The 12,410-nt window shown below is 34.8% G+C and overlaps 1 protein-coding gene and 1 long non-coding RNA gene across 2 annotated transcripts in view; one reads left to right on the top strand and one right to left on the bottom strand.

The window, feature by feature from the left end:
- Positions 1-681: 681 nt before the first annotated feature.
- On the top strand, positions 682-2,762 carry LOC125054512. Its single transcript, XR_007117719.1, has 2 exons — positions 682-1,614; positions 2,363-2,762. It is a non-coding gene; the product is annotated as an uncharacterized LOC125054512 (long non-coding RNA).
- Positions 2,763-3,880: 1,118 nt separating this feature from the next.
- The window catches only part of LOC125054508 (SEC14-like protein 2), a 28,350-nt gene continuing 19,820 nt past the window's right edge, over positions 3,881-12,410 (bottom strand). Inside the window, exons 5-10 of the mRNA XM_047656457.1 lie at positions 12,148-12,299; positions 10,218-10,356; positions 7,419-7,618; positions 6,591-6,742; positions 5,604-5,752; positions 3,881-4,634 (exon numbers count right to left, since the gene is read on the bottom strand). Coding sequence (XP_047512413.1) covers positions 4,483-4,634; positions 5,604-5,752; positions 6,591-6,742; positions 7,419-7,618; positions 10,218-10,356; positions 12,148-12,299 — 944 coding nt within the window. The 3' untranslated portion in view covers positions 3,881-4,482. The remainder of the gene's footprint in view (positions 4,635-5,603; positions 5,753-6,590; positions 6,743-7,418; positions 7,619-10,217; positions 10,357-12,147; positions 12,300-12,410) is intronic.

Here is a 12,410-nt window from a genome sequence, read left to right on the forward strand (position 1 = left end):
TATCATATATCGCGAAGGTCGTGGCATGGAACACGCGGATTACCTTTCTAGAAATCCCCTGCCGGACCCCAATAGCTTAATTTCCGAGTCACAAGTCTCTTCAAAACCTACAATTCAGATAGTAAATTTTGTAGAATTACATCACGGTTGGCTTTCTGTAGAACAGAAACGTGATGCAGAGGTCCAAGACTTGATCAACAAGCACAATAATAACGATTTTCCTGAAACGGTTGGTCAGACATATGACGTTAGGAATGGCATTCTTTATAGGAAGGTTGTAAGAAACAATATTATATCATGGCTGCCAGTCGTCCCTCGCTCCCTAATATGGACTTTGATTAATCACGTTCATAACGAGTTACAACATCTGGGTGGTGACAAAACACTGGACAAACTGTACGAACAGTACTGGTTCCCTCAGATGTCCAAGTGCGTTAGAAAATTTATTGACTCTTGCATTGTCTGCAAGGCATCAAAAGGTCCCTCAGGTGCTCAGCCTGTGCAGCTACATTCTATTCCAAAAGCTCCGGTACCGTGGCACACGATTCATATAGACTTCACCGGCAAACTAAGTGGAAAAAGTGACCGTAAGGAATATTGTTCAGTAATTATTGATGCGTTCACTAAATACGTATTATTAGAGCACACCTCATCATTAGACGCAGGTAGTGCGTAGTTCAAGCCGTTAAAAGTGCCGTTTGCCTTTTTGGAGCACCTAAGCGCGTAATAGCTGATCAAGGCAGGTGTTACGTTAGCCAGGATTTCAAGAACTTTTGTTCAGAACATAACATTAAGCTGCATTTTATAGCAACTGGCTCCAGCAAGGCAAACGGGCAAGTCGAGCGTGTGATGCGCACTTTGAAAAGTTTGCTAACGATTATCGAAAACGATCCCAATAAAGCGTGGCGTGACGAGTTAGGTAATGTGCAATTAGCGCTTAATAGTACTAGGTCTACAGTCACCAAATTTACGCCAACTGAACTCATGTTCGGTATCCGTTCTCAATCTCTAGGTATGTCGAGAATTAGGTGTTCAAGTCCAGATTCAGAACAAGAACAGCGAATTGACGTAGAGTCAGCTAGGCAAGATGCGTCTCTTAACATACAAAGGGCAGCCGCATCCGATACTTTACTATTTAACCAGGGTCGAGCTACTATCAAGCCATTTTCTAAAGGCGATTTCGTATTCATCAAAAGTTGTGAACGCAACCAAACCAAGTTAGATAGGAAGTTTAGGGGTCCTTATGTAATAATCGCAGTATTAGATAATGACCGTTACGAGTTGAAAAGCATAACCGGTTCACATCGTACTTTCAAATACGCGCACGAGAACTTGCGTCCAGTACCTCGGGGTCATGACGGGTTAGTTGAAATATCTACTAGTTTGATGACTGAAGAAGAGGCCATGACGGCGCCAAACGATGTTGAACTCGATAATAGTCACCTCGACAGACCGAATGTTTGTGATATATATTGACTGCAGGCTCCGATACACTGTCCGCAGGATCAGACACGCTTACAGCGGAGTCTGATACCCTAAGTAACATTTCAGATCGCGAAATCTTTGAGCATGAGGTCCGAATTCACGCAGAGCAAGACAGTCCGTAACTTATAGGTATGTGTAATCTGTAAGCGCTGAAGTTTACTTAACTATGTTGGCATGATTAGTGAGATGAGTCATTGAATAACGTGGTGTGTGTGTGTGTGTGTGAAGGTGGTCGAAAGGATAATGTCGTCCGGGCCATGCAGCTGATAGCGGCTGGTCGTAGGGACACATTCATCCGGTCCAACCTTAAGTGTTCGTTGGTCGAAAGGATAATGTCGTCCGGGCCACGCAGCTGATAGCGGCTGGTCGAAGGGACACATTCATCCGGTCCAACCGTAAGTGTTCATTGGTCGAAAGGATAATGTCGTCCGGGCCACGCAGCTGATAGCGGCTGGTTGAAGGGACACATTCATCCGGTCCAATCTTAAGTGTTCATTGGTCGAAGGGACAGTGTCGTCCGGTCCATGCACGAGTGGCTGGTCGAAAGGACACACCCGTCCGGTCCAATCTTAGGTGTTAATTGGTCGAAGGGACAGTGTCGTCCGGTCCATGCACGAGTGGCTGGTCGAAAGGACACACTCGTCCGGTCCAAATTGATACTGTGAGTATGTTTGTTAGATAAAGAGTGTAATGTTTGTTAAGTGATTAGAAAAAGGTGCCGTCCGGTCCATGAGTGGTCGAAAGGACACACGCTTTTTTTATTCTGATAGTCATAGTTGTATGACAGTAGCATTACGTCTAGTAGTCATAGCTTGTCAGGTTGGGCGAGCGGGTAGATTTACTGACACCTGTCCGATTGATTGTGTCACTGTTACAGGACTGCAATCTGATGCGCCCGAGGACGGTCGAAAGTCAGTCCGGCCGTGACGGCGCATTCCTAGCGCCATGTTAAGAAATACTGCAAATATTGGAACGAGATTTGACAGTTGTCAAGTCTGGCGGAGCGTCGTATCGATGGTCAGCGCGGCCATGTTGAATCGTTGGGAGTTTTTCGAACGTCAACGGCGAGCGCACCACGTCTGCGACGAATCGCTTTTGTTCTAAATAATCTGGTGTCTTTTTGTTACAAAACTAATTGAAAGTGCTTGTTTAAGAGATTTCCTAATGAATAGTAAATAGATTTTGAGTTTGGTGACCAACATTAAAATTATTAAGACATGGCTGATTCTAATAATGAAGGGCATCCGCCCATATATAAATTAAATAACTTCTTGATATTTTCAGTGTTTTTATCAACTGTGATGTAACATGGAATTCTATATCTATTATTATTTCATTTATCAAATATGTACATACTATGATAAGGATAAGAATAAATCCTTTTGCATACTTGGAATGTCTTTTGTTAACTTTAAGGTTATAAAAATCTTTACAAAAAAAATATGAGTCAAGCTGGCCATAGACGGACTGCATAATGCAGTCGACTACGACTGCTTTGAGCATTTATGTTCGACCGCAAAATGATACTGATGCGAGTTCATTTACAAGATGGATTTCGATGAAGAAACACTGATTCCTGTACTACTATTACGCAAGCATAGGTGTAGAAGACAGACACCGTAGTATGTCGGTGCGTCCAATACTACAATCAAGAGAACAGTATGGAATATTTCATACTTTGTATCCCCAGCTGAGAGAAGACACTAAAATGTTTTTCAACTACTTTAGAATGTCCGTGGTCTCATTTGATGAATTAGTTAGTATTTTATTTTATTTAAGGGAGAGGCGCGCGGTCGGCAGCAACCGCTTGTAGCGGTCCGTGTATGGTGGGTCCGGCTGCGGCAGCTCTAAGCAGTCGACCGCACGGCGAAACTCGACCGCAGAGCGACTGCTCCGAGCGGTCCGTGTATTGCGGATATAAATTTAGTATGGAAACTGCAGATCGCCGTGCGGCGACCGCTTAGAGCAGTCGGTATCGGCTGCAACATGCGGTCCATCTCTGGCCGGCGTCAGAGGTTGTAGGAAAACTTTACAATAAGTACTTCAAATAATATGTATAAAACAAAACAATAATTGATTTTTTTTTACAACTTGTACATATTCTGTTTGTGATTATGGTATGACCATGGAGTGCTTTTAAAACTTTCTATACCAAATTTTATTGTTGATTTCTAACATAATAGCTATTCATTTTTGCATATTGTTTGTGCAAAGGCCTCAAGTTCATAGAATGTGGATTGGGATGGATATTTTTGAAATAAAACAATGTTTTGATAAAATGCTATGATTTTTAACAAAAATTGTCATGTAATATAAAAAAACAGCTGCTTAATTTATAAGATAAATTTTATAAAATATTTAAAATTGTATATGCATACCTAACCGCAAAAAAAATAAGTATACAAATACCTAATATAATTATTAATTTAATAAATTTCTTTAACATAATTCTTCAAAGCTCAAATGATTGAAAAATCTATTAAGAGCAGTAAACTATCACAGAATAACTATATTTACTAGGACTTAAAAATAACTGGAATAATAGTCATAATTGCAGAAAGCAAGCCTGCATACAAAAGTATAAAATAAAACCTATCATTATTCACATATAGTCAAATAACAGCTTTTGAGCAATTTACTATACAAGGTGACACAGCAATCATAGTAAAAGATGAGAAAGTAAAATTTAGGTGTAACGTTATATTTACTTTGATTTACTCAGGTCATTATACCATTTAAGTTTATTTTTTATTTTTACTCTATCCAATTGTGACTGAGTGCTGTTACACTTTGTATATTCAAGTTAAAGTTTGTACTCTCTAGTCTCTACTCATCGTTTATACATTATAGTGACGAAGCATAAAATAAAAAACTACACTTCGTCGACTAGTCGCACCATATGTGGAACTGTCAAAGTAATTTACATTTATAAGAATTAAATTTTAATGGGTAGTGAATAAGTTCATTTATATGGACTAAAAAGAGTTTTATATAATTCTAATTGGAAGCTGAAGTGGCGATGTTTAGGTCCGCCATGTCCTCGGGAAGGTCCGTCATGTCTAGATCTCTCTCAGGTATTGATATTATTAGGTTATAGTATATCTTCTTACTTCGGAGGAAGGAACTTTTGTTGTCGAAAACTACAGAATCTATAGATAAAACAATTAATCAAGAAAATTGTTAATACATATAGGTATGTTATCTAAAGCTGGCGGCTTCAACACATTTAAATTTAATGGAATGTGCTCATAGGCGTAACATTACGTCTATGAAAATTAAGAGTTGACCTAAAGGTTGTACATGCCAGGTCATAAAATCCCAAAAAAAAAAAAAAAATCAACACATTTACACTTTGTGCTTGTGTAGTGTCTGTGAATAAGCGCGACTGTCAATGTCAAACTGAATATGCATCATGAAAAGACTGTCCGTCTCTCTCGCGCTCGGTCAAGCTTATGAGTATAAAAGAGATAGTTATTGTTTTGCTTTTGCTACTGTTTATGTTGATCTTTACTGTACATGTTGATCTTTTTTCTCATTATTATTTTGTCTGTGATTGTTTACTTATTTGGTTAGAGGTTAGAATACTTTGAAAAAAATGTCTTATGAAATATATGCCGTCTAAACATTACCAGGACAATCTCGTAAAATGATGCACAATGTTTTTAATTATTTTAAGCATCTTAATAAAAACAGTTTAATGAAAAAATGTTATTTTTAATTTGACATCAGATGCGACTGGGGTTTCTAAGAGGAGTATTGAAAGAATTGTTAGTGAAGTAAAAGTGAAGTGTGTTGAGCTAGATGGAGCTTATGTCGAAAAATGAAAAAATATTTACACAAACTCTCTTTTACGTTCTTGGTCGGGCTTAGAACTTTTGCATCCACCCTCTTATGCACATAATATTTAAATGTATTTGACACATTTTTATTTATTTACAACCCACCCAACCTTACTAAAACCAGAGAAGACTAAAATATATGGCTTGGCAAAAAAGTCATATTTTTAAACATACTGTATAGTGAAATTGCATTAGTGTGAGTACTGTGAACGCGCCAGCTTTCGATAACCGACCTATACAAGTGTAGCTCCGAGTTATACAAGGAAAGAAGTTACTTACAAGTAGCAGGTCCTGTGACGGGCATAACTCCAACATCAGCTGGTCCTTCTCCCACCCGTCTCGGCCCGTGTACAACGCTCTCGTTGCCTTCCGCGTCTCGCTTTTTTATCACAAACTTAATATCGTGGCTTTCTACTCCGAAATCCCATCTAAAATTAATATTGTAAATGGTTATTTCATCTGGCAGGGAAAGACCAGTAAAGAAACATTTCATTGCGCCTTTTGAACCCAATAAAAAATTAAAATGAACGGCGTGGCATTAAATTAAGTATGAGTACTAATTTAATTCTAATTTGCTATGTGTTATTTCATTTGTGACGGTGGTGCTCTTCCACCGACCTTAATTTTTTCATATTAAGTACGATGATTACGGTCGAACTATAAAAAAAGGTAATTTAGCATTGCTGTGACCTCTAGACCCACTAGGTTCTCTATCCGCACAGACTTGAGACGTCTCGTGGTTAACTTATAAACTAACGGATATCCATTCGTAAGATTCTAAACGGTTAGTTTAGGTTAGTGACTTATAAACCAATTAGAGCGCACATGACGTTTGGTTATCGCTTACTTATTATTTTACGCGTGAGTTCGTTAACTTTATTAATTTGCGAAAATGTGGGCGTAAAATAATACAATATATCTCTCGTTTAGTTTAGTTCTCGTTTTACTTACGAAAGAAGTATATACAAAACAAGATAAAAATTGCAAAGCAAATAAGTAAAAAAGGTAAGTACATATTTTATAAAAAATAATCAGTGGCTCTAATTTTATGCCTCAGATTTGTTTTATGATGTTTTTTTTCATCATTCGGTGATCAGCACACATTCAATTTATAGGTCTAAGATATGCCGGTTTCTCACGATGTTTACCTTTAACGTACGAGCGAGTATTCATTGTGCATAGAAACAATAACTACATAATTGATTTCGATTCGAACGTGTGGTCGTATGTTTTTAATATAATTTTAAATATACAGCTGTAACTTACTTAAGCACACTCTCGTTCTCAGGACAAAGTAGATCGACTATGTGCTTCTCACCAGTTTTAACGGTGACACGGGTATACCCTTCCGAGCTACTTTCATCTTCATGCACGTTACGCAAATAGTACGACTTGGGGACTTTACCACCGGGTTTAACCTGTAAATTAATGAAGAAATCATTAAGTTTAAAATTAAGTTATATCTATAAATAAGATAACTTATAAAGTAAGTTAGTGTAAAAAAGAAAAATCATTTATCAAAACAAAAACAATCTTGTGAAACGATATATAAAAAAAATGGCCCTTAATATATCGATTAATCTTGTGTGTTAACTAATTAATTAATTATTAATTGCAAAAATGTTTAATTAATAATTAATTAAAATTATTGCACACAAAATTTATTTATATATTTTTAATGAATAATATTAAAGCCTGCTTAAATAATAACTGTTATGGTTGATTGTGTGTATTGCAAATTTGAGTGAATTGATCTTTTAAATCTCTTACTGTGTTTTTTTTTTTAAAGACAATTCACACCAATTGACCGAGCCCCATGCTAAGCTGGTGAAGCTTGGGTTATGGGTACTAAGCAACGTATATACATACATAGATAGATAGACATATAAATACATATTTAAACACCCAAGCACAACACCAAATGCTCATCACATCGATGTTCGTCTCAGCCGGGGATCGAACCCGGGACCCATGGATTCTAGTCAGGGGTACTAACCACTAGACCAATGAGTCGTCTTTTTTCACATTTATTGTATTTTAATATAATGTAACTTATTAAAAAAATTTAAAGCTATTAAATGTAAAGAGCTTTACCATGGAGCTACATCTAGGGTCTCCATTTTCATCAACCAAAGTACCACCATAATGTGCGGGAAGTCTGTCCTTGTCAATGATAGCGAAGATCTGTGGTTGATATTTCTTTGGGTCAGTGCCGAATATTCTAATTTTTGATATAGTATATTCATGCATAAATTTCTTCACCACGGAGAAAGCGAGAGAAAAAACTTTTGGCGCTGAAAAAGTAAAGTTACTACGTATACAAACTGATTATAAATAAAATAATTCCTGCCTTTAATTCCTTTTTATTAGATAACACTTTATTGATTACATTCGAAACAGTATTTATTATTATGTCACGATATAATATATTGACGTCAAAGTTTCTACTACGTCAATATGATTCTAGAATTTAATCAATAATAATAAAATCTAAAGGCACACAAACTGACAATATTAAATAATAATATATTTTTCTCAGTCGGATTTTTTAAAATATATTGATAATAATGTTGGGTTTTTTGCCGGTCAGAAACATAATGATCGAATGCAGAATTAACCTTCAATGCAGTCTAGGTACAAGTATAAGTTATTGACCTTGCACGCAAGTCTTTATCCCTTCTCGATTGCCAATTTTGCACGGTTATTAATAACATAGGTCATTGCCATTTCCAAAAAAATTATATACTATAAAATGTTCAGGGTGGAAAATTTATGTTAATTTTTGTTGAAATAAGATATTTGATTTATCGACAAGTCTACTGCTCAACGCGGTAACATACTGTCAAAGGTCAATTTAAATTTAAAATAACGTTTTTGAAGTTATACTTCTTTAGGCGCGTTATGATAAATTGCTGAGAGTGCAAATTTACGATGCGCGCGCACCGTGACACAAAATTAACAGAATGAAGTTGCCCACGGAAGATTCTACGGCATTGGACATAATTTAAAAACAACATTGGAATAATAATAGAATTTATGTTACACTTAATGTAAGAGAATAATAATAAATATTTATTTATTTAATTTTTCAAATGTAAACTGAACTATATTGACTATAATGACTCCTTTTCCAGTCTTTGATTATTTAATTGTAATTAATTATTTGCATGCAATCAAAAACTATTTTTAATAATGCCAAAGAAGTATAACTTCTTACGCGCGTACATAAGTACACGCGGTAGGTAGTAGTAGGTAGCTATTTTGAATATACATATATTGAGCAGTCGTTATTCAAAATACGTGGAACAATCGTAATTTTCACCTAAAAAAAGTTTCGTATGAACGTAATTGTGTACGCACAGTAGTCCATGTTTAAATTCATGTGTTATATATATTAGGCAACGATGGCAAAACGTCGTGAAGCGCATCACATCTGCCCCTACTACTACAACTACTTCCTAGCGATCACGACCGCTCTGTCAAGAGTGCAACGGATAGGAAGAAGAAGAAGATATATACATACATATATGATTATCAATTTTTATTTGGTTTTTAATTCGATTTTACAATCATAATGAAAATAATCCATTATAAGTTCTAGTTTCAGTTCATGATAGTACCTACTAAGAATTTAGCGCTAGTGCTAACGGTGAAATTTAGAAACGAGACTTAGCTATAAGTAACTCTCCGGAATGTCAAAATCCGATACATTTTTGACGTCAAACTTCGCTGTAAGTCTTGTTTTTGAATCAAACCCTAAGCAAGATTCAAATCAGTTTGCAGGTTACACGTGTGATTAAGTACCTTTCATCCTACCAAACCATGTCAACGATATATAAATTATAAATACCTAACTAGTATTAGAGAGTTGTAAGATTATTAACGTAATTACTTCTAGGCTAGCGATATTAGCAAAGTTATAATCATGGTTAATCTACTTTGTAAATATAAACCCAGTTCTATAGTTTGCAACATAATTACATATATCTTGACACTGGTAATAAAAATTTATAGTCTTGGCAACTATTTATTTAAATATATTAGTTGCAACTCTAAAGTGGCTGGAACGAGTATTTTCTGAAGTTCCGTGATACTAGTATTACCATAATAAAAGGTATCTAGATAATTATTAGGTATATTTTTACTGCAATTTTTCCGGAAATCAGAGCGAACAGCCTTCGATGAACATGCCACTCCAAGCACGTACGCTTACATAGCTAGTCGATTTTATTAATATTACAATAAATATAAAAAGCTAATTATACAACCAGCTAAGTCTTGGATAACACAATTTTTTAAATGTATAGTCTATTTAAGTAATGTATAAAATTCATTCGCGCATTCATTTCAAATAAAAAGGCTTGCGTCTTAGCAATAATATTGTATTAGGAAATAATAAATCGAGGATAAATCAGCTAATTAATGATGACATAACGATAAAAAAGCTCGCCCGCTTAAGTTTTTGATTTGACCGTAGAAAATGTAAATTTACGATACATATTGAACCCTCCTTTTTTATTGACTTCATAAGTGTAATAATAATAATAAATTTTATTCATAACAAAATCGATCTAATGCGTTTAAAACAAAAGCTTTATAAGTTATAGTCAAAATCTGTTATAAACCCATCGAAGGGACTTCTCATATTTGGTCGTAAGAACCTATAGTCGTAACAGCCGATGACGTTGTTAATAAGTACCTAATACAATATAATTCAGCCGAGACCTTTGATTTTGGTCAATATACCGGTTGTTCTAAACGATGTCGTCGTAAACGGGTTTGACTGTTTAAGAAAATATTTAAAAAAAGAAGTCTATGTTAAATCTAATAATTAATATGAAAAAATAAATTGGGATTTGATTTGTATTAATTTGCTTACTTAAAAGATCTTACCATTAATGAGAAAGCAAGTCTTCAATATTTCAGGATAGTTCGCTTCATATATTTGCAGCAATGTGAAAACCATTTCAGCAGCTGGTTTCCACGCGTATTGTCTGATGTTGAAACCATCCAAATCAAATACTACTGTCACCTGTGATAAGTAAATTGTAACTGTAGTCCCATAATGTCCGTAAAGAATTAAAGAACATTTTTTTTTATTTCAAAGGAAAAAAGGGACGGTATGACATACAAAGTAGGTACATGACGTGTCTTCTGACAGTTTCACAACGATGACAGATGTTCCGGGACACGACTCATAAAAAGGTTTTTTTTTCTGTTTGTTGTAATATTTTGGTTTCGTTTTTTTTATTTATTGTGTTTTCTTAAGCCAGGGCCAATTACAACCACAGCATGTACACGCATTAGGTACACACTTGAAACGAACCAAATGGGAAAAGGAAAAAAAAATTTTTTATATCTCTCATTATATACATTTTTTTCTTTGATTAATGTTATTTTGTGTGTGTGTTATTGTTAGTAATAAATGTTATGTCTATTAACTCTAGTTTATAAGGAATTTACAATTTGTACTATGGTGTAGCCTTCAACAAGGTTAAACACCTTAGTGGTCTTTTGAAGATTTCTGTACTTTTAGTTTTTTATAATACCTATATTTAAAAAAAAACAGTTTGAAGTTAATTCTTAGCAATGGAGAGACAGACCTACCTGGCTAACTTTATATCTGTTTTAATTGTTAGTTTTTTCTATTTAAGTTAATTAAAAAAAAGTCGTTCTTCGAGTACTATATCTTTAGCTTTATTAAGTTTACGGTATTAGGTATATTCAATACCAGTACACGACCTTCGTAGGAATGAAGGCCTCCTCCAAATTCGTTCACTTGTATTTCCTCTTCGCTACTGTTAAGTTATCGTACGGTCTCGTACCTATATCTTATGTATTTTTCCACGTGCGCTTACCTTATTTAGTTTTATTTTTCCTTAAAAGGTTGCCATAAATAAACAAGCACAGATCTTTCAAACCAGAGATTCTTGTTATTTGTAAATTAATTTAAGTTAAATTCTATTTTTATTATTTATGTATGTTTTACTTTTTTTATGAACCAACTTCAGAGGTTATCAATATTACCTGTTATTGATATTGATTGAATAATATTTCAGTGTGACAATTTACATATTTGGCTTCCAAGCACGTGAGTGAGTTGCGATTAAAAAGAGTGGCGGAGAGTTTATCGCCAGTTCTTCTCTTCCGTTCTACGCCCTTGAGAACTGGCAGTAAATGTAAAATTAGAAGCATTTAATGTATATTTCTTTTTTTGACGTTCATAAGTGTACATTGTGTTACCTACATGAATAAATGATTTTTGACTTTTGAGGCTAATGTTGTAATTCTATGTAGGTATGCTTGGACATACATTTCTCGGAAACTAAAAATCATATTTGTTTCGAATCGGATATATTTCTTAAAAAACAGTCCAGATTCAGTATTTTTAAATATGAACGATAAAGTAAGGCAACGATAAGGTAAAACTCTTCTGTATAATCATTTCTTAACCTTATCCTATCCTCATCAATCGTGACTTGTATAATTCTTATGTTTCCTTTAACATCACTATTGGCTGTTCATGAATTTGTAAGATTAGCTTTTAAGTTTTTAGTCTGTTATTAATATATATATTTTTTTGTATTACTTTAGATTAAGGTTCTATATATATATTATATATTTTTTTATATAAAATTTGGTTCTGCACTTCTCGCACGCATGATGTTTCTTTTTTTTTATTAGTTTTTCTCTTTAACTAGGGTTGCCTGTAAGAGATCGCTTATTAGCGATAAGGCCGCCCGTTCCATCCCTTATAATTTTTATGTATTGTGTTTCTTTTATTTGCAACGGAGTGTAAATAAGTAAAATAAATAAATTATACCTTTAAGGCTGCTGGTCCATGAGTCGATGCCTGTTTTCTGCCGAGCTCTAAATAGTTCTCCAAATGGCGTAAAATCATTCTCATGAGGTCAGTCCTGCTGACTGAGTGCAAGAGACCCCAGACATCCAAACCAACAAAAGGTACGATGATTACTGAAAAATGTATTATTAATTATTGCATACGTTTATTATTTTTTTATAAGTAGACTAGCTGACCCGGCAGACATCGTTTTGCCATGTATATTATTCCTAGGAAACATTTTC

Source organism: Pieris napi, chromosome 12 (assembly GCF_905475465.1).
Source record: "Pieris napi chromosome 12, ilPieNapi1.2, whole genome shotgun sequence".
NCBI classification, from domain to species: Eukaryota; Metazoa; Arthropoda; class Insecta; order Lepidoptera; family Pieridae; genus Pieris; species Pieris napi.